This window comes from Acanthisitta chloris, unplaced genomic scaffold (assembly GCF_000695815.1).
Source record: "Acanthisitta chloris isolate BGI_N310 unplaced genomic scaffold, ASM69581v1 scaffold14729, whole genome shotgun sequence".
Taxonomy (NCBI): domain Eukaryota; kingdom Metazoa; phylum Chordata; class Aves; order Passeriformes; family Acanthisittidae; genus Acanthisitta; species Acanthisitta chloris.
This window is the reverse complement of record NW_008693192.1, coordinates 281-26,214: the sequence shown is the minus strand read 5'-3', so window position 1 is coordinate 26,214 and position 25,934 is coordinate 281. Positions and strand designations below refer to the sequence as shown.

General features: G+C 49.1%; 2 protein-coding genes across 2 annotated transcripts in view; one reads left to right on the top strand and one right to left on the bottom strand.

Annotated features, from left to right (window-relative positions):
* The window catches only part of CCDC148 (coiled-coil domain containing 148), a gene marked incomplete at both ends in the record, with an annotated part of 31,975 nt that extends 15,161 nt beyond the window's left edge, over window positions 1–16,814 (top strand). The window contains 5 exons of the mRNA XM_009082985.1: window positions 9,767–9,907; window positions 11,568–11,686; window positions 14,587–14,704; window positions 15,608–15,748; window positions 16,644–16,814. Of these exons, the coding sequence (XP_009081233.1) occupies window positions 9,767–9,907; window positions 11,568–11,686; window positions 14,587–14,704; window positions 15,608–15,748; window positions 16,644–16,814 (690 nt within the window). The remainder of the gene's footprint in view (window positions 1–9,766; window positions 9,908–11,567; window positions 11,687–14,586; window positions 14,705–15,607; window positions 15,749–16,643) is intronic.
* A 24-nt stretch (window positions 16,815–16,838) lies between these two features.
* LOC103810099 (uridine phosphorylase 2-like) lies at window positions 16,839–23,529 on the bottom strand. Its single transcript, XM_009082984.1, is given in 5 exon segments — window positions 16,839–16,957; window positions 19,561–19,724; window positions 20,516–20,673; window positions 22,793–22,910; window positions 23,504–23,529. Coding segments are annotated over 5 exon segments (585 nt in total).
* Window positions 23,530–25,934: the final 2,405 nt, after the last annotated feature.

Below are 25,934 nucleotides of genomic sequence, written 5' to 3'. Positions count from 1 at the left end.
GCATGTGATCAACTAGTCATTTAAATGCTTTGACTGCCATAGGAGATCAACACTGAAAACTTACAACTGAATTAAAAAAAAAGTCTGCATAGGTATCACATCTTACACTTTGACTATAACCTCTTCATTTTGAATGAAAATTTTCAAAAAAACCCAGTATTTGAACAGTAGGATACTTACAAGAAGAGTTTTCTGTTTCAGAAGCATTGTCTACTCACCACTGAGGTGACCCATTCATTCATTAGGCATAAATACAAGGAAGTCTTAATGAGCTAGATTTTAAATACAGCAACTCATTCAGGAAGTTTGTGGTGAACTGGAGAGTTGTAGGATGCTAAAGCATTTCTCCAAAGTGGATGTGAGTAAATATCTAAGTCTTCAGCGTTCACCAAAGCTGAGCCAGCTCCGACTCAGTAATGTGTGCTTAATCCTGACCTAATGAACATGGGTTTAACAGTTTGAGGTCAGCACAGCATTGATGGATTGTGTCTTTGGGGCAGATAAAGCTCATGCACAGTGAGTGTGAAGCACTTGCAGAGGTTGTCTCTGCAGATTTGCCTTGTTTGTCCTTTCCCCACTGCTTTCCTGTACCCCATGTTCTATCTCATGATGCTGTTACTCCTGAGTCTCTCAGCCTCCTGTTGAAACCTTCTCACAATGTACACCTGATATTTGCCAGTGGCTGATATGGGCAGGACTTGAGCCCTGCATTCCAGGAAGCTGATGAGGGGCAGTTTGCTGAACCACTATGTGTGGGCTTTTTGAGGACAGAGTTGCAACTTCATGCCTAATCCCCTGGGCATAAATTGCAAGCACTGCAGGGTGAGGAGACCATCACCAGCTTGTCAGCTCTGAGACCCATTGAAACAACCCATTGCACCCCAAAGTGTCAGCTGTCAGGGGAGCTCACAGTGCCTCATCTGGGATGTAGCTTGCTCAGTAGTATGTTTGGGACACACACTTATCTCTCAAATTTAGTTGAAAGTGTCCAGTGATCCCCAAAATTCCTTGAGGGTGTATAGCTGGACAAGCAGAGAGCTGATGCTAGCCCTGTTTTCCTAGAACTGTCTCCTTCAGCAAGGAAAGTGGCACCTCAGGCAAGAAAATTGTGCTAACATTTTGCAGAAGCAGTCAAGGATCAAAGGAGCTCTGCTCCATATGATAGCAGGCAGGGCTAGGGAGAGAGAACTGTGTGTGAAAGGACAGAAAATTCAGCTAAGTAGTTGTAAGCAAAAATGCAACCTACTTAAGGTTATGCATGTGTGAGTATTTAAGCCCACACAGTATTTAAAGATGTTAATAAATGCTGACACTCCTGTGGTCAAGACCAGAGAGATGTCCTCAATAATGCTGCTGAGAGGAGAGAGGAGCTGCAAGGACAAGCTGTGGGAATTGAACTGTTCACACACTGCCTTGAGCAAGGATGATGTGACATGCTGTCAGCTCCAGGGAGGTTTTGGATCCCAGGGTTTCTCCATACCAATCCCAGCCCTTCTGACTGGTTTCCTCATGGAAAGCAGTGTGTCTTGTTCCTCTTCAGGTCAGGACTGAAGGTTCTGCTCAAACGCTTTTCTCTCTATCACTTTTTCAGCTTTAGACACTGTTGCAGTGAAGACAATGTTCTGTTAGTGATCAAAACAGTAACTTTTAGCCACTTTTCTGAATTGTTTTTACCTCTTAGAGGTAGCCTGTGGAGCACAAGCTGCTCAAAGGTACCAGTCAGAAACCCACTAGGGATGTGAACTTGCATTGTTTTTCTAATCACAGCTAGAACAAGATTATCTTCTGAGATTAACAAACTTGTAAGTGTATTATTTCTTAATTATCCCATTGCCAAATGCTCTAATACTGCTCTAATTCTTCTCAAAAGTCTTGTGTAAGCCAGTCAGATGCAGAAACTGTTAGCTTTTACCACTTGCTGTTTGGCATTCAAGGCCTTGTGGAGTCTGGATGTGATTCCAGGTGCTGTTCAGAAGCTTTTAGGGTTGAAGAATCCCCGGTCTAGAGAAAAAGAGGCAGGTCTTTAGAGCTGAAAGTTACTGGAGGCTTCAGACCACCCCTCGTTAACATCACAATAGTTTGGTGGTGACAACATGTGAGTGCTGATTGCTGCTGATGTCCTAAGTTCAGGTCTAGCTGTGGTCTCTGGAGGTGCTGCACTCTGCAGCAGTGATAACTAGGTGTTTGAGGGATGTCGAGTGCTGTGCTGGCCAGGAGCATCCTGAGCACAGAGCACCTCTGGGCTGCTCCACCAGCACCAGGACTGACACTGGGAACAGCAACGGCTCTTGCTGGATATTGCTGCTTGATCTGATCTGCAGTCTGGAGCCCCTTGCAAATCTGAGCTTGCTCCCACTTCTTCCACAGGGAGACACTCCCTGGCACATTGGTGGTTTTAAACATTCCTGGCAGTGCAGGAGGTTATGACACTGAGAAAAGGAAAATGAGTTGTGTGATGCTTAGAGAAAAGCACTGTCTAAATTTCAGGGTTTTTCACATTTTTGGAGGAACTCCCTCACCCTGTGGTACTGCAGACTCCAGGGAGCTGTTGTTAATGTGCATTTTAATTCTTCCCCTTCTGTGAGCTCCAGTATCCACACCCTGAGGCACCCACCTCATTAGCTTTCCATTTAGGCATATATGCACAAGCTTTCTATTCTTATTGTACTTCCAGGAGCCGTTAATGTTCTATATTTCACTGTGCGTTGTGATCAGTGCAAGTCTTATTTATTTTATTTTCTGTTGATACAATTGCATCCCTATCAGGTCTCCTAAGCATCCCAGTTGCCTCAGCAGTGTCAGCTGCACTGGGGCTGAGTTTGCCTGTGTCTCCTGAAGCTCTGGCACACGAGCCCTTGGCTGGCAGTGCCAGATCCGTGCGGTGCCCCCTGCGCAGTGCAGATCTGCTCCCCAGTGCCTGTGCTGGGGCTGTGCAGTGGCAGGACAGGCCTTTCCTTGCATTTCCCACCTTCCCTGTGTGCCCAAACCATCCCCACTGATCACTGCTGCCCGGGAGCACCTTCTGCCTCCACCAGTGCTGCCCGTGAGCCTCGGGGCGTTCAGCTGGGAGCAGCTACAGCCTGGAGATGCCAATGCTTTACAACACAGAGTCCTTTCCTTCTTCCTAGTCCTGGCAGAAAGTCCACTTTGGGTAGTTCAAGTAGAGTTTGCAATGACAACTTGTGGGAGAATGCAGCTATGTTTGAAACAAGCTTCTTACAGCAAGAGATGCACTGCTTCTTCACAGCCACTGAAAAACATTTCTGTGGAACTTGTGAGTTGAGAGAGTCTGTTGAGATTTGCACCACAGACTTCCATTGTCCTGTTTATTTGTAAAATAAATATTTTAAGTCTAAGGGATTTATGGTCTCATTAACCCATGTGGAATTTATGTGCTACAATTCTCTCGAGGTTAAGAGAAGTTATCTGGGTGAATCCTTATGCTTCTATGGCAGACTGGGTCTTTATGTTTCTTGTACATTTTCCTCCCCTTTCCTTAGGAAGGTCCCCAGTTTTCCACCTCATAATGGCAGGGAGTTGCTCAGGCAGAGATACTGATCAGCACGTGCTGCTTTGTATTATGACTGAGCTACACTGCAAGGAAGAGGCCTCACTGCTGGAAGGAAAGGCACCTTTTAGCGGGTTTTCCATGCCAATCTTCTAGTGAGATCAGTCTGAACAGTTCTAGAGGAGATACAAAGTGCAAGGAAGAGGCCTCACTGCTGGAAGGAAAGGCACCTTTTAGCGGGTTTTCCATGCCAATCTTCTAGTGAGATCAGTCTGGCCAGTTCTAGAGGAGATACAAAATAATGTCCTGCTCTAGTGTGGGGAAACAAAAACTTGCCAAGTTTGCTATATCATCTTCCTTGTTGGGTGATGTGTCTGTTAGGAACTGCACTGGGAAGAATATCCCTACTGAAATGTTGCAGTCCTGACATTTCTTCTCACAGCTTCTTAGCAGTCTTTTACATCTCCTTTGCTTCTTTCTGTTTCTGAGGACACACTAGAAAGGCACAGCTCTAAAATGACCTTTTCTCCATAAACACAATTCTTAGGTCACCAAGTTATTCTGAGGCTGCAGCCCCAGTCTTGGAACCGTGAACAAAAAATGTTGTGCTGACATGGTTTAAAGCCAAACTTGCAATTGAGAGGCATTTCCCTCCCCTCTGTGCCTTGTGGCTTCCATCTGGAAGAATGCAGAGTTGTCTCTGACTTGCCATAAATGGGATGACTCTCAATTCTATATTCAGCAAGACACCGAGCAGAGGAGATGGCGATGACGCAGTGAGGCTGGGAAGGAGGGGAGAAGGATCAGAGCTGGTCTGGGCAGTAGGAGTAGATCAGTCTGGTTACCTGAACGGGGACATTTCTCAGGGTGCTTTTGTACCCTGCTGATTCCAGGCTCCCTCTCTCTGCCCAGCTCCACGTGGGCAGTGTAAGCAGCTGTAGGAAAGCCTGAGGTGTCCTGGAGGACTCTGGACTGACCAACCCTGTGGGAAGGCAGTGCACGCAGGGTCTCCTACAATTCCACACTCATCCTTTCCAGAGCTTATTTCCTGGTTCTCAATGACTACTTGGGCTGTGTCTGGACAGGCTGAAAAGCTGCTGGACTTGTTCTCTGGCTCAAGGCTGCTTTCAGCAGCCTGACATGGAGCTTTGCTTCACAACAGCAAAGTTATCCCACTTACACCAACTCCTGGTGCAGATGAGGTCACGATCTAACACAAAGCTCAGGCAGTCTGAGCTGGCCCAACTGAAATGTTGGGCAACACTTTGTGGATCTTCGCTGGGATTTCCCACCCCTTTTGCAGAAAGCCAGTAGGAACTGTGGGACAAATGTGGGGAGACACATTGTAGGTTTCCTTTTTCTTATCCTTGGGATTTCTTCATACCGAATTCCTTTAAGCAGTACTTGAATCTATAGTCACCTTGTAATCCCATTTCACTGTTTGTGGCCCTGACCTGCAGCTCCTGTTGTGCCCAGGTGTGTGACCCCACCAGGAGCAGGAGCAGGCTGGCTCTGTCACCAGTGCTGGAACTGTGTTCTGTCACAGCCTTCCATGACCACCCAGACCCTGGTACTTCCTTTGACTTGTAGCACCTTCATTTGTGGACTTATTTTTCTTGAAGACACCCTCTAAAGTTTTTCCCCCAAGGCACTCTCAGAATCAGTTGTGAACAGCTGGAGGAAGAAAAACATACCTGCAAAGCATAATAAAAATCAGGAAAGGTGTGCAGAAATGTTTCAGAGATTGAAGAAGCTCTGGGAGATTCTGGAAGGGCATTGGGTCATTTTGTGAGGTCGGGAGAGTCAAGGTGGAGCTCAGAGGATTTTCTCTTTATGCCTCCAGTTATGACAAGCAGGACTGGCTCTGTCACATGGTCATTGGGGATTTTTTGCTCAGAATTTGCATTCCAGCAGCTCAGTGTGTGTGGTGCAGGGCAGCCTGCAAGCATGCTGGTTTGAGCTCGGGGCAGGCACCTGGGACTCTGTTCCTCCCCTCTCTGTGCATCCTTTTGGTCCCTAGTGCATGCCAGGCACCTGGGACTCTGTTCCTCCCCTTCCTGTGCATCCTTTTGGTCCCAAGTGCATGTCTAGCTCTGTCCCAAGGGCTGGTGTTGCTCCCTGTGTGGCCTGGGCCGTGCAGACCCTCCCCACACCAGGCAGCTGTCCTGTGAGCCTCTTTCCCAGCTAAGGAGCATGATGCCACCTCTCTGGTGTCGCTGTAGGCAGCTTCAGATCTGTTTACAATGCCAGTGCTGCTTAAAGGAAGAACTATATATGGTGTGTGTTTAATGGGAGTTCCTAAGGAAAGTCTGTCCAAAATTGTTTTGTCTTTAAAAGAGGTGTATCTGCAGCTTTAAGTAAGTGGTAAATACATTATTACTGCTCAGATGTTAGAGTGAAAGAACTGATTTATTACTTTAATTAGTGTGCAGTGTACTTTCCATTACTGTAATATGTAATATTGAAATGCTGAACTGAAATAGGTGTGTGTGTGCATTCTGTTCAGCACAGCAATTTAATGATTCACTTGACAAAATCTCTAATAACACATGAACTGTGAATAGCACTTGACATGCCAGTTGTAACTGAAAACTTTCAGCAGTTCATGAGGGTGCTGGGTGAGGGGGGACAGGCAGTGGGGAGCCAAGCCTTGGGGTACTCCGTATCAGCTTAACTGCTAGAGGGTTTTAATATTTGAACAAAACATTTGCTGTTGACACAGTAAAACTTGCCCTTCTGATTCTGCACTCGTAGGAATGGAGGAGTGCAGTCAGGAACACTTTCACCCTTCCATGCAGCCTTGGCCCCAGGGTGATGCTGCAGCACAGCAGGATTATGGTTGGAGGTGTTTCTGCCCCTCAGACCTGCCCCATCCTGCTCTGCAGGGACAGACCTGGTGAATGCAGAGGGCTTTCCTGGCAGCTCAGCATCAGAACAGCAAGGGCAGGGAAATGCAGGCTGCAGAGGTTCCTCAGCTGTCCTGCTCCTTTCCCTGCCCGACGTGCCCAGAGGCTCCCACCGTGCAGAGAGCTGTGCCAGGACATACAGATGTGAGCTTGTCCACTCTGCCCTTTCTCACCAGGAGTTAAGATAGCCCAGCTCCTAATTTTTGAGCCTGTGACCACATGGACTGGTGGACAGAGCTCCTGGGAGACCCTCCCCTGGCAAACAGCCTGCTGAGCTGGGGCTGTGGGACCAGAGCTGCTCCCTAGCACAGAGGGGTTTAATGTGCTTTAAAAAGTGAGATGCACTGACCTTTGCATCAGCTGGTTAAGGTCTGGGTTTTGCTGTTTCTTACACTACAGTGTGGCTCAGCTCTGTTAAGAACATTTCATCCTATGTGACTTTGGCTCTTATGTGGGAAAGCCCTGACATAAAGCCATGGAATCACATTTTACTCCCATTTTGCAAACATTGCTTTTCTGTCTTACCAATTTTTCCTTTTTTTTTTTTTTTGTGTGCACTTATGTACTTTCTTTTAGTCCCAGATGAATTGTTTTTAAAGGAACCGAATCCTCTTTTGCCTTAACAAAAAGGCATGGATTAAACATGGGATGGGGCAGGGGTAACCTGAACTAACTCCATGTGCTGCCTACAGGAAAGAAGAACTGGGTATGAGGAGCAAATGTGGTACAGGGAGACTCTCACTACCCATTTTCCTGACTGGCAGCAGGCTCATACATGCCAAAACCTAACCAGACGAAAATGGAAAGCAGATTCTACCCCTGAGTGAATGTGTCAGTAGTGATCCAGGGCAGGGCAGGGAGTGTGGTAGGAGGAGTGGAGATACACACTGAGTTATTGGCTTACAAGTTCTGTCTGGGAACCCTCATTGCATGACTGGTGCTTTGTCTGCCGGGTGCAGTTCTGGATTTGACACTTGGTTATGCTCATTTGTTTGTACAAGAGCTGTCAGAAGTCCAGATTGTGCTCCAATATTGATTTCTGAGTTGAACCAAAAGGCTGTAGCAGAAACAGCCAGGGAAGGTGATCGCGGCCGGTCAGGAGAACAGGGTGGAACACACCACACAAACCACTGCTGGGGAGCATGAATTAATAAGGAGGCTTGAGATGATTTCTGCATCATTGGTGTTTGTGTCTGCTCACTGCTTCACTGTGGTTTGCTTCCCTCAGCCCCTTGCTGCTGTGCTGTGCTCTCTGCTGGGCTCACTCTGTGCTCTGCAGCCCTTTCCAGGCAGAGGTTCCTCTGCACTGTCAGGGAACTGCAGCTTCTGCTGAGACAGATTTAATGGCCTCACCGTGCTAATGACTGCAATCAGGCAACCAAAACAAGCCCCGGTTAATAGGTAAATGAATATCCAGAGAAGACCATTAAAGGATCAGGAGGGAACTGAAGCTGCATCATGTCCTGAGCCCATTACGGTGGTGCTGATCTCAGTACTGGAGAGAGCTCGAAAGGAGTGTGCAGCAGGATGGAAGAAAATCCAAGCTTACAAAAAGCAATATTTTTATTGCATAATCTGACCGTTACCTCATTTCGGATCGGGAAATCTCAGTGATATTATTACAGAAGTTTAAAGCTCCTTCAAATGCCTCTGCAGTTTATCCCAGCTCCAATCTGAGCAAGCTTTTAGCAGATTTCATTCACTGTTCGCTTGTTGCTAGATTTTCAAGCTTCCTGTGTTTGCTTTTTGCCCTGGTCTGCCTCAGAAGCAGGTAGAAAGGACTGTATGTCCTAACTCATTTTCAAAGCATTCCTTTCTGAGTTCATTAGTGTGGCAAGTGAAGGGTGACTGAAACAATTTAGCATTTCATTTTAGGTTCTTAGACTGCATGAGCAGGCTGCTGGCAAAGCTGCTGCCTGGAGACTTCCATTCCCACAGTCCTTGTGCACAGGTTGGAGTGTGAGGGACATTCCACTGCTGCAGCTGAGGCTGGAGGGACCTCTCAGACCCCTCTCAGACCCCTCTCAGACCTCACAGACCCCTGGGCCACCCCAGCCCAGACAGGGTCAGACACATCTCCAGAGGGTGGAGGTTCCACAGCCTCCCTGTCCAACGAGTTCTGGTGTTCATCCACCCTCTCCATAGGGAAGTGATGGATGGAATGGAATTTCAGGTGTTTGCTTGTACCTGTTGTTTCTCATCCTGTCACTGAGCTCCTCTGTAAGAGTCTGGCTCTGTCCTCCTGCACACTCCTAATTTTCAGGTTATTTTCGTGGTATTTCTTTGCCTGCACTACACGAGACCTCATGGCATTGTTCAGTGCATTGCAAAGAACAAAGTACAACTGTTTTTCCAGCAAGAAGCAGAGCAAGCACAGCATCACGTTGAGAGCCTCAGACCATGGGGAGAGCTGCATCTCTGGCAGAACAGCTTCCACAAGCACAAACCAGAAGAGTTAATAGTCTGTGCACACAGCCAGTGAAATGCAGCAAAGGTGGAAAAAATTATAAGCATTTTAATATCTTAGTGTTAAAGCACTCACTGTAGAATAGGAAACAGCTGAAAAATGGATGCAGTGCTTGTTCCTTGGGGGAATGCAGAGCTCTGTTAGCACTTGACAAATCCATTACAAAAAGAGCTGGCAAGCCAACAAAAAGGAGACATCATTAATCCTGTTGAAACCAGCATGAAACAGATGAGCACACAACTGCCTGTGACAGCAGCGAGGTAAATCAGCCCCAGGCTGGCTGGGAATGCCCAGATGAGGCACTGCCCAGGGACAGGGGATGGTTCTCTTGTTCCACCAAGAGTCTGTCAGCAGGGTGGCAAGAAGGGATTGGTGGCATGCTGAGCCAGGTGGTCCCTGGCAGCACCAGGGTGGTTTGATGAGGGTGGCAGCCTCCAACGAGGGGTGCAGAGGAGCTGGGAACAGAGAGCAGTGGGAGGTCAGTGCAGGACACCACGGGCACAACCTCTGAGCAGGGGACAAGGAACCCAGAGCAGTTTGCTCTGTCTGTAAGCTGCCAGGAGGTGAAGGCCCTGGCCTGATTGGAAGCACAGCACTGTTGCACAAGTCCTGAAGGGCAATTTCAGATTGGAGTTACTGAGATGGTGTAAGCAATTTGGCCTAAAATCTTTTCAAAAGTGATTTTACTGCATGTTATTCCAGTGAGTTGTGAACTGCACACGAGCATGTGGAAAGGTGCTGCTTGCTCAATGGTTACATGTTGCTGGTAAGGTTATAAATCTGAGTTTGTAAATGGATTACAGAAGTTTCCTTGCCAGTCTCAGCTTGGCAGGACCACAGTGTTGCACAGTCTGCTGCACCACTGTCCCTTCTCCTTTCTTCCAGGTGCTACAGTGGAAAGCACAGCAGGAAGAAGCTGCTGAACTAGAAGCTGCTGTAGCTGCCAGAAGAAAAGAAAAGGAAGATGAGAAAGAAAGGCTACAGAGAGAACAGGCAACTCTTCGTAGAGCTCAGGAGAAAGAGAAAGTATGAGAAACTTTGATACATTTTGCATGTATTACTGTGTGCAATTGCTCCTAAAATCTTTAACTGATCTCATACCACTTGAGTTCTTGCGCAGTAACAAGTACTGATGTACAAGATACTGATACAAGAAAAAGGAAGATGAGAAAGAAAGGCTACAGAGAGAACAGGCAACTCTTCGTAGAGCTCAGGAGAAAGAGAAAGTATGAGAAACTTTGATACATTTTGCATGTATTACTGTGTGCAATTGCTCCTAAAATCTTTAACTGATCTCATACCACTTGAGTTCTTGCGCAGTAACAAGTACTGATGTACAAGATACTGATACAAGATACTGATGTACAGGATACTGATACAAGGTACTGATGTACAAGATACTGATACTGATGTACAAGATACTGTACAAGATATTGATGTATCTTGTAAAGTAACAAGTACTGATCCAGGAATGGGCAGATGGTTAGTGAAGTCTTGCCCCTACCTGTTTTGGCCCCAAAGCTGCTCTGATAGAGCAGTTATGTTCCTTCATTGTGTTCCTTACAAACAGAGTGCAGACAAGTCAGAGTGTGCCTGTGCCACAGCCAGCACAGAGGCACTGCTGGCAGTCTGACATGCACAGGTCTGTGTCTCCTGGCAGCGTGGCAGGCTGAGAGCTCCCAGGCTGCAGCTGAGTGTGCTGCAATGCAGCAGGAGCTGAGCACCCTGAGCTCGGTGCCTGGGGCTCTCCCTGGGTGCACAGCTCCCAGTGCAGCTGAACAGACACTCAGAAATCCACTGCAGTGAGTGCAAGGCTCGAGCAAATCAAGCTGTATCACACACACATTTGTCTTGGCCTGTTTGTTTAAATGACACAGCAAAAATCCAGGAGGTTGTTTCATTAGGATTTTACTGGTGAGTCCAGAGGTGCAGAGAGGGGCGTTTAGTGCTGGTTTTGCTGCTTAGTCACAAGCAGCTTTGCTGCTGCTTTGCTTTTTGTTCCAGCTCGTTCTGGGTATTTGCCTCTGCACACGCAGTGTTTGTGGTGGCTCTGAAACCACAGGGAAGGAAGAGGTTTGGGCTGTGCTGACCCAGCCACCAGCAGTACTCATTTTATCAGGGAATGTTGCATCCAAACCCCCTCATCTTTCCAGAGAAGCTTTCCCTGCTCAGGTTTCACAGCCTGCCTGGAGGCCTTTCTTTCTCCCTGGGCTTTGGAAAAACTCTGTACTCACATGAGGAACACTCATGTGCTTCCCCCTGTTCCTCAGCACGCACTGCCCTTGGCACAACGAGCTGGGCTGGGCTGGGCCCAGGCCTTGAGCTCACCCAGGGTGCTGGAACTCGAGGCACATCCACTCGGGTGAGCAGCACAGTTGGAGGTTTTGATGGCAGAGTGGGAAAGCAAGGTGCAAATGGAAGTGGTAGTGTTCAGACTGCAGTCCAAAATGGTGTTCAAATTAGTGCCCACAGGCTGATTTTACCACTTTTGTTGTGGAGGTTCCACACCCTGTTGCTCTCCCAGTAAATCTTCTGTTAGCCTCTAGTGCTCTAGAATAGAAAGTTTTTATTCTAGAAAGATCAACATTTGAATCTCTCAGTTAATGCTTTTCTTGCTCTCATTGTTCTCACTGCCTTGGCTTGGGCATGGGTGTTAATTTCTTTGCTGTATTTGTTCAAAATCTAGCTGAAAAAATACTGGGCTGAAAAACAGCTCAAGTGGCAAGAACAGGAGGAGAGAGATCTACAGCGTCTGGAGGAGCTGAGGAAATTAATGGCTGAACAAGCAGCTAAAGACAGAGAAAGGTAAAAGAAATTAAAGGTGAATACCTGTGGTATCAAGAGGAGCTGTTTATAATCTAAGTTGCTTTGATCTCTCACCTTTCTAAATTGGAATGAATTGAGATGTGTATTTTTTTCCACCTCTGGCAATTACCCTGGTCTGCACACTGAGGCTGCACTGTGATTGCATCCTGGATGCAATTCATTTGTTCATTTGAATTCATATCCATCAAGGTTTTAGGCCTCTGTGAGCACCAAACTGTTGCACTCATGACAGGGTGCACACATCAAACTCAGCTCCCTGGGTGATTTTTTAATTGAGGCTGTGTAATGAGACCTTCTGCATTCCCACTTTGCAGCATGATTTATAATCAGCTCTGGTTTCTCTGAGGGGCAAGTGAAAGATGTTTATTTTTAACTTCGAGAGTCCTGAACTGCACCTGTTTGCAGATGCTCTTCAGCAGTTTGCTGGGCCTTAGGAATCCCTGTGTCAGAGGAACATGAACTCCCTGCATGTGGGCTGCTTGCAACTGCTCTCAAGGCACAGACTGACTATTTATACATAGAGGGAGGCACCAGAAATGCAATTAAAATAGGGATAAAGTGCCGTTGGCATTAGAATATTAAACTTTGTATTAAGCATTCTGTGGGGAAAACTACTTCAGTCTTATTTTGCTAGGACATGCTAAGTGTTTGCAAACATATCTCTGCCTTTCCTTAAACATAGCTGCAGTGGGAAGAAACACACATTTGAATCGCTGAGTTTTCAGCAGAACTGATCAGGACAAGCTGACTGTTCCTCAAACCTGTGTACTGCTCTGTGCCACACTGCCAGGGTGTTCTTTCTTGTGCCAATAACTGCTGCAGAGTAAAATGCAAGGAAATGGCACAGTTCCTGGAGGGATGGGGAGGAAACAATCCAGGCTATTGTGAATCAGAGTCAGTGAATGCTCAGCATTGTGTTACCCAGGACTGACCTACTGCACAAAATAAAACAGCACGAAGGAAAATGTGCACTGTTTGTGGAGGTTAACAGTGCTTTCAAACGATTTAGTGCTTTCCATCTTCAAAGTCCTCAGGAAGATTAATCAAAGAAGGACAGAGAGGTGTTGCTGCTGTGAGGTGCCATGGGGCTGCAGGCGTGGTATGAGCTTCTCAAAGCCTGGACTGTACAGACCTGAGGGGCACAGGTGGCATCACTGTGCCCTGGCACAGCACCACAGTGCAGCAAAACAAAGTGTCCTGACAGGTTCCACCTGCTGCAGCACAGAAATTGGGTCTGAGGCTGTGCAGAACTGGCCATGAAAGGTGGCACAGGGCAGTGCCAGAGTTCTGAGCAGGCATGTCCTCAGGCTGATTTGGGAAAGCAGTAATGAGCTGGTGACTAGTCCAAGTACAAGAGATGCCTGGATAGTGCCACAGAGTCTGCTCTGATCCTGAATTCTTTTAAAATTCAGTTAAAATTAGGTAATCAGATTTGTAAAAGAGAAAATGATTATCACAGTCACCGTGGTGTTCTGTTTATTCAGCTCTCGCTTTGTAATTGCAATAGCCAGAGCTGTGACCAGACCACAGTAAGGGACTAAAGGCACCTGAAACTAGGTATGTAATTCCAAGTGACTGAGTCCAAACTTGCTTCCTACAACTCTGCTGACTGGCTGGCAGTGGGGACATTTAACTGATCAGGATTTCATGCCTGGCTGGGCAGTTCCTGGGGAGCTGCCGTGTGGTGTTGTGTTGTGTGGTGTCTGAGACCTGTTGTCCCCAGAGCAGCTGTGACCCTGCACATGCCTCAGCCCAGTGGCTGCAGCTCTGTGTAACTCACAGCAGTGTGACAATGTTGGGAGGGTGTTCCAGCTTAGGAACAGGGTGTACACTTGAGTGTGTATTTCCAAGGCTCTCTGCCTTCCCTGGGTGTGGAATTCATAGCTCTGCCACTGCCTGCTGACAATCAAACTTCATCTCTGTTAGTCCTGGCCGTGGTCTCTCCAGCAGGAGGAGGATGATGACCCTGGCTTTGTCCTGACAGTTGTGATAGGATTATTGACACAGAGGTCTTTGCCATCAATAGAACTGTAGGGTTAGCTCTGATTTCTGCAGCTTCTAGCACAAGTTATTCACTCCTGGGAGCTTACTAAAATTTAGAGAGTAAGGAAATAACCACACATGTTTTATTGTGGTTGAAGCAGCTCTTTCATCTCCATTCCTCTAAAGGCAAGTTCAGATTTGAAGGGCAAAAGAAGGACAATTGTCCAAGTGCAAAGCATGGCATTGGCAACTCCTGTACAAGGACTAAAGTGATGTACCAACAAGTCCCTAAGGAGCAGAGCCTGGCAGTGGCCTGAGGGTCACTAGGGAACAGCTGCTGGGGCTGTAAACATCTGTTGTGAGAGCAGGAGCAGTGCAAGAGTGTCGGGGCTAAAGCTCCAGAGTTATTGCTGCAAACCTCCAGCTCTTTCCTTTGCAAGAAGGGTGTAGCTCTCAAGATTTCTTGCTTCTTCCAGTAACCAGATTGGGAGTGAGGTGCTTCTTTTAATGGAAAGGGTTCTAGGAAAGATTTCTTCTGCCATACACAGATGTGAGAGAACATTTCTTCTTGGCAAAGAGAACGGGGGAAAAAAACCTCGGAGCACCAGGGCTATATAAAGCCTGCTCGAGAAAATCTGTGGTCTAGACACGAAAGCTGAAAGGTTAGCCAAGTTGTCTAAAAAAGCAAGCAAGCAACCGAAACCAAATCAAAAAATACAACTCCCCAGACTTCCCTCAAAGCCCCAAGCGAAAACCTCCAATAGAAAACCACATTCAAATGAAAAGGCACTCTTGCACTCCTCGGGGGTTTTGGTGAAGCCCTTGGCATGCCCAGGTGGGCACAGGGAGCTGCAGCAGGGTAGTTCTGGAGCTGCTGTTGTCTCTGTGCCTGGCAGGGTGCAGCTCCGGCGGGCACAGCTGGAGCAGAGGCTGATGGAGAGGTTGGCACGACGTGAGGCCCAGGAGCAGCAGCAGCAGGAGCAGGAGAGACGCCTGGACGCTCTGCGGCAGCAGGTGGGACATGGCATGGGCTGCCAGCAGGGAGAGGGGAGGGTGAGCTGTCCAAAGCAAACAGGGCAACGAGCTGAAATGCACCTTTGGCCTGGCCAGGAGTGATTCTGTGCTCACACCAACAAAATGCTGCTCACCAAGTACGTGCCTGGTCTGTGCGTGGGGAAGAAGAGATGTGAGTGTAGATGTGAGTGTACTCACCCAGCCTGTAGGTTCTGGCAAGCACAAAATGGTATTGTATTAGAGATGGGCAGAAAAATTACTGTACACCGTTCAAACAGCTTTTTCTGCTTTTAGCCAGAGAGGTCCTGGCTTTGATCATTTTGCTCATGCATCTTTCTGTCTTTTTCCAAAGTAGTATTAGCCTGTATCTGGATATTTTAACACAGAGAAAGTAACCGATGAGGAGAGATTGACTCTGGCACAATGCAGTGTCTGAGAGTCTTTGATACTGATCTAGCCACAGGAAATTGCACAGTTAAAGCAGATACACTTCAGAAGAAAGCCCAGAGTTGTGTTATTTGGGGCATATCACTCAATGTTGTTGCCCATGACCCTGTAAAAATTGTGAGCTACCAACCCGAACAGCTTTGTTTCCAGCAGAAGAAAAGGAAGAAAGTTTAGACTCGTGGTGGTGTAGAATCACGAGGCTGCTGGGTCCCTGTGGTGACTGGTTTTGGATGCTGGAGCCCATGTCAGTCTCTGCTGGAGAGCCAAGGGTGCTGCTGCTTCTCTCTCTCACATCCTGGCTGGGCCCAGGCCACCTCCACGGTCAGGACGCTGCGCTGCCACTGCACAGCAAAGGCAGTCACTGCTCATGTTCTCAGAGGATGTGCTGCTGCCCACAGCCTGCTCTCACCTCAGCCCTACACAGAGTAATTGTTGCTTTCATGTCCCGTGTTCTAGGTTGCTGTTGTTGCACAAGCAGATCCAGCCAGGGCAGTGTCTCATACGGTGGCATCGAGGGCACGGATGGGCATTGGAGCCAACCAAGAGTTTCAGCTCCAGCAGCCACTGTTCAGTCTGCACACCTACAGTGAGGAGCAGGTAACTGGCTGTAGCCACACTGTAGTTACTGTGTGCACCTGCAGCTGAATAGTGGTACAGGACAGAACAGCATATCCTGAACAGCAACATTAGCAGTAGAATATCGAATATCATGTGTGTGAGGTACAACCATTAGGAGCCACAGGTGGGGAAATCTCTCCGACCCAATGGAGGTGCTGAAAGAGCTCAAGAGAGGACCCCAAGGGTCTGTTCAGGTACAGCATCTCCCAGTGCCACCACTGGAGAGAGGAGACTGGGATAACTGGAGGGCTGGGCAGTTCCAGTGCTTGCTAGGTGTTTTGACATAGGAATGCAAACAGGTTTACAGGTTTTGTCAACTAGCCTTTGGACAATTTCAGAAGCGATTTCCCTGGATCGATTGTCATTCTGCCAAATGGAAGTGGCACTGCCATGCAGGCACAGGGTAGCACTAAGAGAAGTCACCAAGGTGTTTGAAGCACTTGGATTCCACAGGAACAGCCAGGAAGAGGTTGGAGTCCTGTGTGTGCACAGGGAACACGAGGGAAGGCAGCAGCTCCTCAGGGAGCAGCTGGATCAGAAGTCACTTGGTTTGTTGCCTGCACTCGGAGTTTTGCTGAGGAATGGCAACCAGGGCTCTTTGCTCCATGGTCACTCTGTGTGACTGGGCATTAATACTAAGAATGGATAACATTCTTAAGGATATAACATAACTAAGGATAACATCAGGGTATGGCAGTGAGATTGCTCGTTCACTGTGAAGTTTCTCTGTCGTGAATATTTTATGACCATAATTTTCTGACTGTCTTTGGAAGGTTTTGAGCACGTGCATGCACAGAGAGGCTGTAAGCTGCACGGTGTGCACGGGGCAGGTGTTGCCTGGTGTGCACTGATGGTCACTGTGGTTGTCTCACAGGTGATTTCTGACCCCAGGCTCCGCGTGGAGCTCGCCCTTCGGGAGATTGGGCTGCACAGAACACCCTATGCAAGGGAGATTCTGCCAAAGCTTCCTCCGCCAAAGCTTCCAAGAAGAGACATGGAATCCACAGTTTTTGAAGTGCAGAGCACCTCTCATCTGGGCAGCGAGGGAGCTGCAGGGCTCTGGTCTGGCTCACAATGTGCAAACCTTGGATAACTTCCCTTTGGTTGTGTCAGTGTGCTCAGTGCTCTGTGTGCTGCCACTCAGAACCACCTCAAGCCTTTCTGCTGCAGTGCTGCACCACATTCCACCTGCCTGGTGCAGGTTTGGGGAGGTTGGGGGTGTGGGCTGGTGCAGTGGAACTGCCCATATGCCTTTCTGCTGGGAGCTGGGACATCTGTAGGTAAAGACTCCTACAGACACCAAGGGCCAGTGGCATGTGCAGCACCTGGAGCAGGAGCTCTTGGGTTTTCCTTGGCAGTATAAATCCAAACCAGCTTTGCACAACACTTGCTTTAGATTGTGTTCTGTTACATGAATAAATCCCACCATTTTAATTCCAAGTTTCTTGAGATACTTTTAATTACAAAGTCTTCATTACCTTGTTTCTAATATTCCTCAATTATTACAAGAAGAAACGTAAACCTTTGTCTATATTTAGAAGCCAATTTGCTGCATCATATTTATTGCAAACCAGTCATGCAGTTTCATAGTGCAGATTAGTCTTTCAGTATGAATTATAAATCAGAAATAGAGTTGGGATCTTTATCTTGGAGCTGACAGTACTGAATATGATTCCATTAACTGAAAGGGAAATTGATGTTATTTCCTTTAGTAAATGATTATGTTTTCAAGCCTTGCATAAAGATAGCATAAAATGTATGTAAACAAGTTACAATTAGCAGTTTGACCAAAAGTTTCTAAGGATGATGAATATCAGAATGATCCAAACAACCCTAGTAGAGTCTCTAGGTAGTTATGGGAACTTCATTAGCATGACATTATTGCCTCACAAGTGTTGGTGGGTCACACACCTGCACCAAAGCCCTGCAGGCAGAGACAAACTACCTCGAGTTTTCACACCTCAAACTGAGAATGCCACTGGCAAAGAGCTCTGGGGTGAGCCTGAGCCCAGCCCCTGGGAGAGCTTGGCTCTGGCCTGGTGTTCAGGGCAGGATTTGGAAGCTGATGGAGACCCTAAGGTGGGTGCCAGAGGAGTGGGGAGCTGGTGTGACAGGCTCCAGGCAGCAAGCACAGGGTCAGGCCAGGGGCAGCACAATCCCAGGCTGCAGCTGAGCTCCTCACTGGGGCAGTGCTGCAGAGCCTGCCCTGAGCTGTGGGAGCTGTGTCTGCTGGGCTCAGCGTCTGCATGGTTGTGCTAAAATTACGGTTCTGTGTGTATTTGTGCTTGTTATTTTGGTATCTCCTTTGGGCTAACTCATTATTTTTAAACCACACTTGGCCAGGCTCACAACTGGCTGGGAGTTCCTGTTGGTAGACCAGCAGTGCTTAGCTGTGGAGAGCAGACTGGCTGTGAGATGCTTTGCAGGGAGGGATCATCCCAAACCCTTGGAGCCTGGTTTTTTTCTCTTGCCTTTAAAAGCAGATCTATGAGACAATTTTGGTGGTGCAACACCTTTTGAGATTATAGTTGTCATCTTTTATAGAGAAGGGCTCATGTTTAGCTGGCTGTGGACCAGCACCTCTAGGTCCTTTTTAGAAAAGCTGTTGATTTGCAGCTGTATGTGAAAGATGCAGGTCCATGGAACTGAGTCCAGGTTACCCCAGCACCGTGTGCTCCCCATCCTGCTCCCTTGGGAGGGTCTCTGTGTGCCCCATGCCCAAATCTGCTGACCCTGTGGCAGGGGGAAGCTGCTCCTGCTCAGCCAGGGGCAGTCTGTGCTGGGTGGGCTTCCCACTGGCCCATCTGTGACACCTTCGGCTGCTGTAGGACTGGAAAACTGACCAGTGACAGCAGTGAGTAATAATGGTCACAAATAGGCATTAATTTTGCATGTCCTTGACTTGAGTGTTTGCCTTTCTGCCAAAGCAAAGGGTTCTCGTGCTCTACAGGTCTACCAGGTTAAATCCCAGAAGTGCCAAGTGACTGAGGAAGAGGCACAAGAAGCTGTGTGGAATGGGAGCACTGGGGAAAGGAAACCTTCTGAGTCTGGGTTTGGTTTCTCTGCAGGGGCTGCCCTGGGTGGCAGCTGGAGCTGCCTCAGTGGTATTCCTGGGGTGGGCAGTGTTGGTGCTGGCTGGACAGCTGCCCCAGGCCTCTGGTGCTCCCCCAGCACAGCTCTGGGGATCAGCACAGGCAGGACCCGACGCTGTGCTCGGTGTGGGCACCCACCCCAGCCCTCTCCTACCCCCTCCAGTAGCTCTGGCTGTCCTGCTGTGTGCCCAGAGCTCCTCCTCTCACAGTGTGGGAAGGCCTTGAGGCAGGAAAAATGCTTACCTGTGGCTTGGCTAACCTGGGACAGCACTCCAGTTTATTGCTGTTCCTACTTTAATCCTCTCAAACGGCTTTTTGTTTAAATAAAACATGGCCTTGAGCAACACACAGATGGCCACATCTGCAAGCAGATCTAAAGGCTTATAAATAGGCCTCAGATTATTAATTCTTCATTTATTACATTTCATCTACTCTGCAATCAGCATTTCATTTCGCGAAGGAAATGGTTCCAGAGTACCCAAAGTTTATGTAAATCTCACAGGCAGCCTGACATTTTCCTGGTGTTTGGCAGTTCTGCAGTGACAATCCTGCTGTAGGGAACAGCTTGGTGACAAAGCCAGCACAGTGCCACCGAGGTCCTGCGAGTTCTGAGGGTGTCCCACATGTTGGGTGAGTCTGTTCCTGTCTCTGTAAGAACGTAAGGACTCGGGGTTGGTTTGGGGGGAAGGAAGGACAGACAAAGGCGGTTTTTACCTTCGTAGAAGTCGTAGGTGCACATGGTATGGCTGATGAGTGTGGGGAAGTCAGGACTCTCCCTGCTGCAGGTGAGGAGTTCCTCAGAGAGGTCCTTGTCCAGCTCCGTGCTCCTCACCACGTCATCCAGCACCAGCTGCTCAAAGGGGCTGGAAGGAGGACAGACCCAGCCTCCATCCCCACCGAGGTGGAAGGTGAGGCTAAGCCAGAGTTCACAGCACCTGTGTGTGACCTGCTGCCAAACTTCAGCACTGCAGGAAAAGCTCAGTCGATGTACACGTGCCTGTGGGGCTGTTCTTCTCAGTGAGCAAAGCAGATGTCAGAGAGTAATTGAAATTCATGCCGTAGCACAGATGTATGAGTGAAATGCACAGAATCAGCACAAGATGAGTGATGGTGGGAATGTGCTGAGTGACAGGTTTTAGCTGCTGCTGGCTGGCAGAGATCGTGCCCCCCCACCAGCTTGTGCAGGCGTGAGCAGCACCACTGCCCCAGACAGAGGCCACAGACTCGTTTGGGCTGGAAAAGCCCTCTGAGATCATCAAGTCCAACCATTCCCAGCATGGCCAAGATCACCACTGACCAGATCCCCAAGTGTCATATCCACAGAGCTGTTAAATCCCTCCGGGGATGGGGACTCTACCCCTGCCCTGGGCAGCTTTAGTGCCACAGGTCCCACCAGTGCAGAGGATTCAAGGCACTGGGACAGCCGGGAGGGTCTCAGAGCATAGCAGTGACTTCCAGGCCAGTATTTTCCATTTGAAAGGTGACACTCAGCTGTAGTGGATTCAAAGCCTTTGTGCACTCAGAGAACCTGCCAAGCCAGTCTCTAGAAGTTTGCTGAGTTTTAACCCTGAACTAAATACCACGTGTGATATTTGGAGACCTGGCAAAATGCTAAGCTCAGAGATGCATGACCTATTGCTGAGAATTTTTTTACACGATAGCTGTTTTGCTCTGGGGGAAGACCCTGAATCTCTTCCCTAAGCCTCCAGAGGTACCGATGCGTATAATAGTTATGTTCTGGCATTTTGCGTGGCGCAGCACTTTGATCAGCTCATGGAGCATGATGGAAATGGAAGGGATGCCCATCCCATGCTGTTGGAAGGAGAGAAAAGAGGAATATCAGTGCCTGTGAGGCTGTGGCAGGTACATGGCTGCAATGAGCTCAGGGTTATGCTGTGGCCTCTTCCTGTTGATGCCAACAGTGATTTTTTTTGAGGGTGAAGAGACATCTGAGGGTCTTGGGAGCCTGTCCAGGTGAAGTGTCTAACCCTCTTCCCTCTGCTGCTGCTCCCCAGGGCTGGCAGATGTTTCGTGGATCTGGAGCTGCCCTGCACTCCCTCACTTGGTCGCCTGTTTTCTGCTCCATCTCTAGACTGATGCCCTTTCCTCAGCTTTAACCTTTAAGAACGGTGCTTGGTGCTGTGAGGTTTGGTTTTTCCCTGGAAAATGCCTCCTATATTTTTGGCTTTGCTGTGATGTTGAAAAACCTGAAGGAAGCACGTGTGGAGGCTCTGCTAATGAACGCACACAGCTGGGTTTGTGCTGCTGTGTCTCCTTTCACTTGGCTGTGACTGATGCTGTTCTCCTTGTATCATGTTTTAAATATGAAACCTTTCTGCACGTTGTTATTCTGGAACATCATCCTGGCTGATTTGCCAGTGCCTGAAAAATTTATTCTCATTGTAAATATTCAGAGCAGGATCCGTGCTCTGCCCCCGTATGTTTGAGCAGTTGTGTTTCTAAGCAACTGGCAGAGCGGCGATGTTGGCAGCTGCTCTCAGGCTGTGTGCTCTGCCCCGTGCCCCTCGCAGGGGTGGCCGAGGGCTCTGCACTGGGCAGAGCTGTGCATGGCCAGGAGCCCAGTGAGGCTTTGCTTCTGGCTGTGTCACCACTGCTGCCAGGCCGGGAACAGCAAACCTTGGGGCGGCTCTTCCCCTCGGACCTGCTCGGATTGATTTCCTCAAGCTTTTCCATCAGTCAGGATCGGTTTGGTTTTGTCAGAGGGACCAAATATGAGCTCTGTTGTGTGAGTGACTCCATCTCCTATGAATCACGTTTCAGACTAATCTTGTGCCTGGAGAACTGGCGGCAGGACTGAGGCTCCAGGTGTGAGCACAGCCTCTGAGAGCCTTTCCTTGTGTGCAGTGCCAAAAATCCTGCTCTGAAAGAATAATTAATACCAGGGCAAGGTTTTATTTTAGAGCTTGTGTCAGTGTGATACTCCCAGCAACGTTTCATAGTTCATGCGTGGTGGGAAGTGATCTTTGCTCTCCAACTGCCAGACCCGAGCTAAGCGCACGCCTGAGCTCAGTAATGCAGCACCTCCCAAACGGTGCCCAGGAATGGGATGCAAAAGAAAGTCAAAAATAATTCAGTAAATTTAAGCTGTTAGGATCCTCACTGACAGCAAAGCAAACCCAGATGTTGGAGAAGCTCCTCGGTTAATTTATTCTATCAACAGTGCCGACTGCAATTAGCGAGCTCTGCTGATGGCACAGAGGCCATAAAGTCAGGGAGGAAAAAGGACAAATTTTACATATTAAAGGGAAAAATGCTCCCTGAAGGTATGAGGAGATGGAGTGTGCGGCTGTAAGGGCAGCACCGCTGATCCCACTGCCAGGGAGCAGGGCAGGGGCAGCCCGTGTGTGTTGGGGGTGTGTGCTAGGGCTGTGCTAGGGCTGTGTCAGAGCTGTGCTGGGTCTGTGCTGGGTCTGTGCTGGGTCTGTGCTGGGTCTGTGCCAGGGCCGTGCCAGGCTGCTCCCGCCCCGGGCACTGCAGCTCTTCCCCCGCACCGCTGGGGAAAGGCTCCGGTTTGAAATGGAAGAGGATGCTGTCGTGACAAGCTGCTTTTGACAGCAGGTCTCAGCCAAAAATACGACATCCTCCTTCCCTTGTCTCCTGTAGATGATGATCAGATGCTTTGGACAAATGCCTCCTCCGTCTGTCCTCCAACATGGTTTTATGGAGCTACAGGTTTTTAAAAGGATAATTTTCTATTGGGATTTCTGCCCAAAACAAGCAAGGACAGACAGCCACCTTGCCCAGTCTGCCCCAAATTGCTGAGTCCTTTTGCTGAGCAGCCAGACCCATCCCTGGTGGGAGCACTGGCAGCAGCAGAGCCCTGGCATGGGTCAGCAGAGCCGTGGGCTGTGGGGCTGGGAGCCTGCAGGGGTCAGGGAGCTGCTGCCTTGCTCATGCACCTGCTCTTTACCTTCATGTCCCCAGACATTGCTGGCAGGTTGTGTGTCTTTGTTCCCAAGTCCAAGTGTTACAGAACATCCTCCTCCACCGAGTCCAGGTGTGGGTTTTTAACATGGACAAGCTCACTGCTGCTGGGAGACAGGGAGGAGATGGGTTGGGGTGCTGGGCACTGCCCACAGGGATGGGGATGGGCAGGATGGGGCCTGGGGGGCCCCGGGAGCCCACACACAGCCCTGGAGTCAGGGGAGGGATGGGACAGGGACAAGCCAACGCTGTGTAGTGCCTGGGGCAGCTACCTTTCTTCTCTGGGTCACCTCTTTGACACCTCTGTTATTTTATCTGTGCTTTTGGCAAAAAACCCTCTTTCTTGGTATTTACCAGTCTTGTAAATAGCAACCTTAGCTCTTTCCTCCACAGAGTTCTGCCAGTAATATCCAGGCGTGCTGTGCTATTCTGTATGTGACAGCATATTAAGCTCTTAGCAAATCAGGATTTCACACTTGTATTGTCCCAAATAACTGCCTGGCAGGATGGTTGTGAGTTAAATCCAGGCTCTGCAGGCAGCCAGAGGCCGGTTTGCCGTCCCTTCCCACCCGCGGGAAGAGATGGGAAGCAACTAGCTAACAATGCCAGTTGGTTTTATAAATAAGGCTTAAACAAAACCCAGAGAACATTCTTCTTGTCTTATTAAAACAAATTCAAATGTTCTCCTGTTACTCACCCCAAGTAACCTGTTGTTTCAGTCATAGCAGCTCTACCAGAGTCAGCTGAAAGTGAACCCCTGCAGAAAAGGTAAGAAAAACACTCTCTGTGTCTTCAGCTGTTGGAGTTCAGAGCTCAGAAGAGGTTTCAAAGGTTCTGCATGGGGTTAAATACCTCCCAAGATCAACAGTGGCTGGTGCCCTCCGCCCGCTCCCCATGGCCCCTCAGGTGCTGAGGTTCCTCCCAGACTGGCTGTTCGGGCAGGTGTGTCACCAATAGCCTCTGGGCAGTGTGGATGCACATGTGGGCACTGGGCAGTGTGGATGCACATCTGGGCAGTGTGGATGCACATCTGGGCAGTGTGGATGCACACCTGAAACACCCCTGTGTTTGTCTGGGATGCACAGAGTTCGGGCTGTAGTCAATGTCCAGCCCTGCTCAGAACAGCTCCCGGAGCCCCCAGCCTGGCCTGGGCACTCAGCAATGCCCAGACAGTGCTGTTTGCTCTCACTGTCTGCACCAGCCCAGGAGCTGTGGGAGGAGTGCGTGATGCCCCTTCAGGAGAGGGAGGAGACTGGACATACTGGTCCTGCTGCCTGTCCCAAAGACAGCAGATATTGCCCTGGAAGATATTTCAGGCAGCATCTGGAGGGGTAAATTCTGGCATTTGCTTTGGCCTCTGGGAATGGTAGATGGAAGGTCTGGTTAATTAGATAAGTGCTAGGTAATTAATGACTGTGGCGATCTGACCCAATAAATGCGTCTGATTTCAGTGCAGGTTTTGTCAGCTGGTGCCTGTGAGCTGGTGCCAGCTCAGATCACTCGTGTGATTGACGAGGTGGCTGTCACTGGTTGTGACAAAGCACATCGTGTGGGGCATCCAGGGGGTAACACGGTGCTGCTGCACCAGTGGGGCAGGGAAACAAACTGCTCTAACCGAGACAATGGGCAGTGACCAGCAAATGCCCCTCCAAACCCCTTAAATTGCAAAACCCCATATAAAAGCAAAGAAACATTGCCAAACAGTGGCCTGGGAACTTGTAAACTGGGTAACTTGCCCAAGACAGGGTGAGGATGGCTCTGAGGAGGGGAGGGAGCAGAGCCCTGAGGGATATTTCAGGCTTGCTGGAGTCATACCAAAGGCAGGCTGGAAGGATTTCTCTGCTCTGATGAAGCTCTCCCTCCCTGGATGCTGTTCACATATGCCTGCCAAAGATGACTTATTACTGATGCTCCACAGCACTCCTGAAGAATAAGGATCTGGAGACTCTTCTCCCCTTCAGAGAGCACCAGATTGCACCAAGAGGGGCAGAGAAGTTTCCTCGGGGCTGCACACACCTTCCTCCTGCTGAGGTCACTTGGTGCAATTACTGTTTCCTGCATAAAGCTCCACGTTTCAGGCACACAGTGGTTCATGCTGTGGCTGCCACACAGAGCTTTACAGTCGTGCCCAACGAGCATTACCTGACTTGGGAACGCAAGCGGAAGGTTTGCTGCCGTTTGCCAGCAGCGGCAGGGAATGCTCTGCGGGAGGTGAGACCAGGCTGAGGCTTCCTGCAGGTTCTCCTCCTTCTCTGGGCTTGTTTGGTGGAGGAACATGAGGTTCTCCTGCTCTCTGCAGACTTTCCCTGCACCCTGCCTGGGGCAAAGGGGCAGATTTTGGAGGGTGGCCTTGCTGAGTGAGCAGGGACAGAATCCCCTGGAGCCACAGCTCTGGAATGGCAGGCTGAGAACTGGTGGGTAAGCAATGTTCTTGCAGTGTTTGTCCCTGCTGCACCCAAGGCAGAAGGAACAAGTGTGTTCTGTTTAAGTAAACACGATTGCACCAAGGGAAATGGTTGGATTGTGCTTTTGGCTTCCCAGAACCGATGTTGGAGAGAAGGGACAGCAGGTTTTGTTGTCTGCCTTGGTGCAGGTCAGGTCCCTGCCTGGCCAGCAGGAAGAGTCCCTCACGTTTGGTTCCCTCCTTGGTGATTATTTTTCTCATGGTTGTTCTCCTTTGGGGTGGCTTTCAGTATATCCTAAAGTGTAGCTGTTCTACCTCCTGCTCGCCATGGCAGAGGCTGCAGGGATGGAATGGAATGGGATGGAATGGAATGATAGCAAAAAATAGAAGAATAGATTAGAATAATGGAGTAGGACAGGATAGAATACCAAAATAAGATACTGTCAGTTAAAAAAGGGACCTGCAGTGCTGATCCAGCCCAGCTGCCTGTTCCCCTTCTGCGAGGCAGGGTGGGACGGTAGGGATGGTGAGAAGCAGAGAGCACTGCCCCAAGTGAGTGTTTGTTTGTGTCTGATTCAGAGCTAAATCCAGCCCTCTCCGAGTGCCAGGCAGCGGAGCTGTGAGCATATGTGCTAGGGGATGACAAATAAAGCACGATGAAGTATGTGGCAGGGTACCATATGGCAGGGTAGACAGGCTCTCGGCAAGGGAAGCGCCGGGGAGA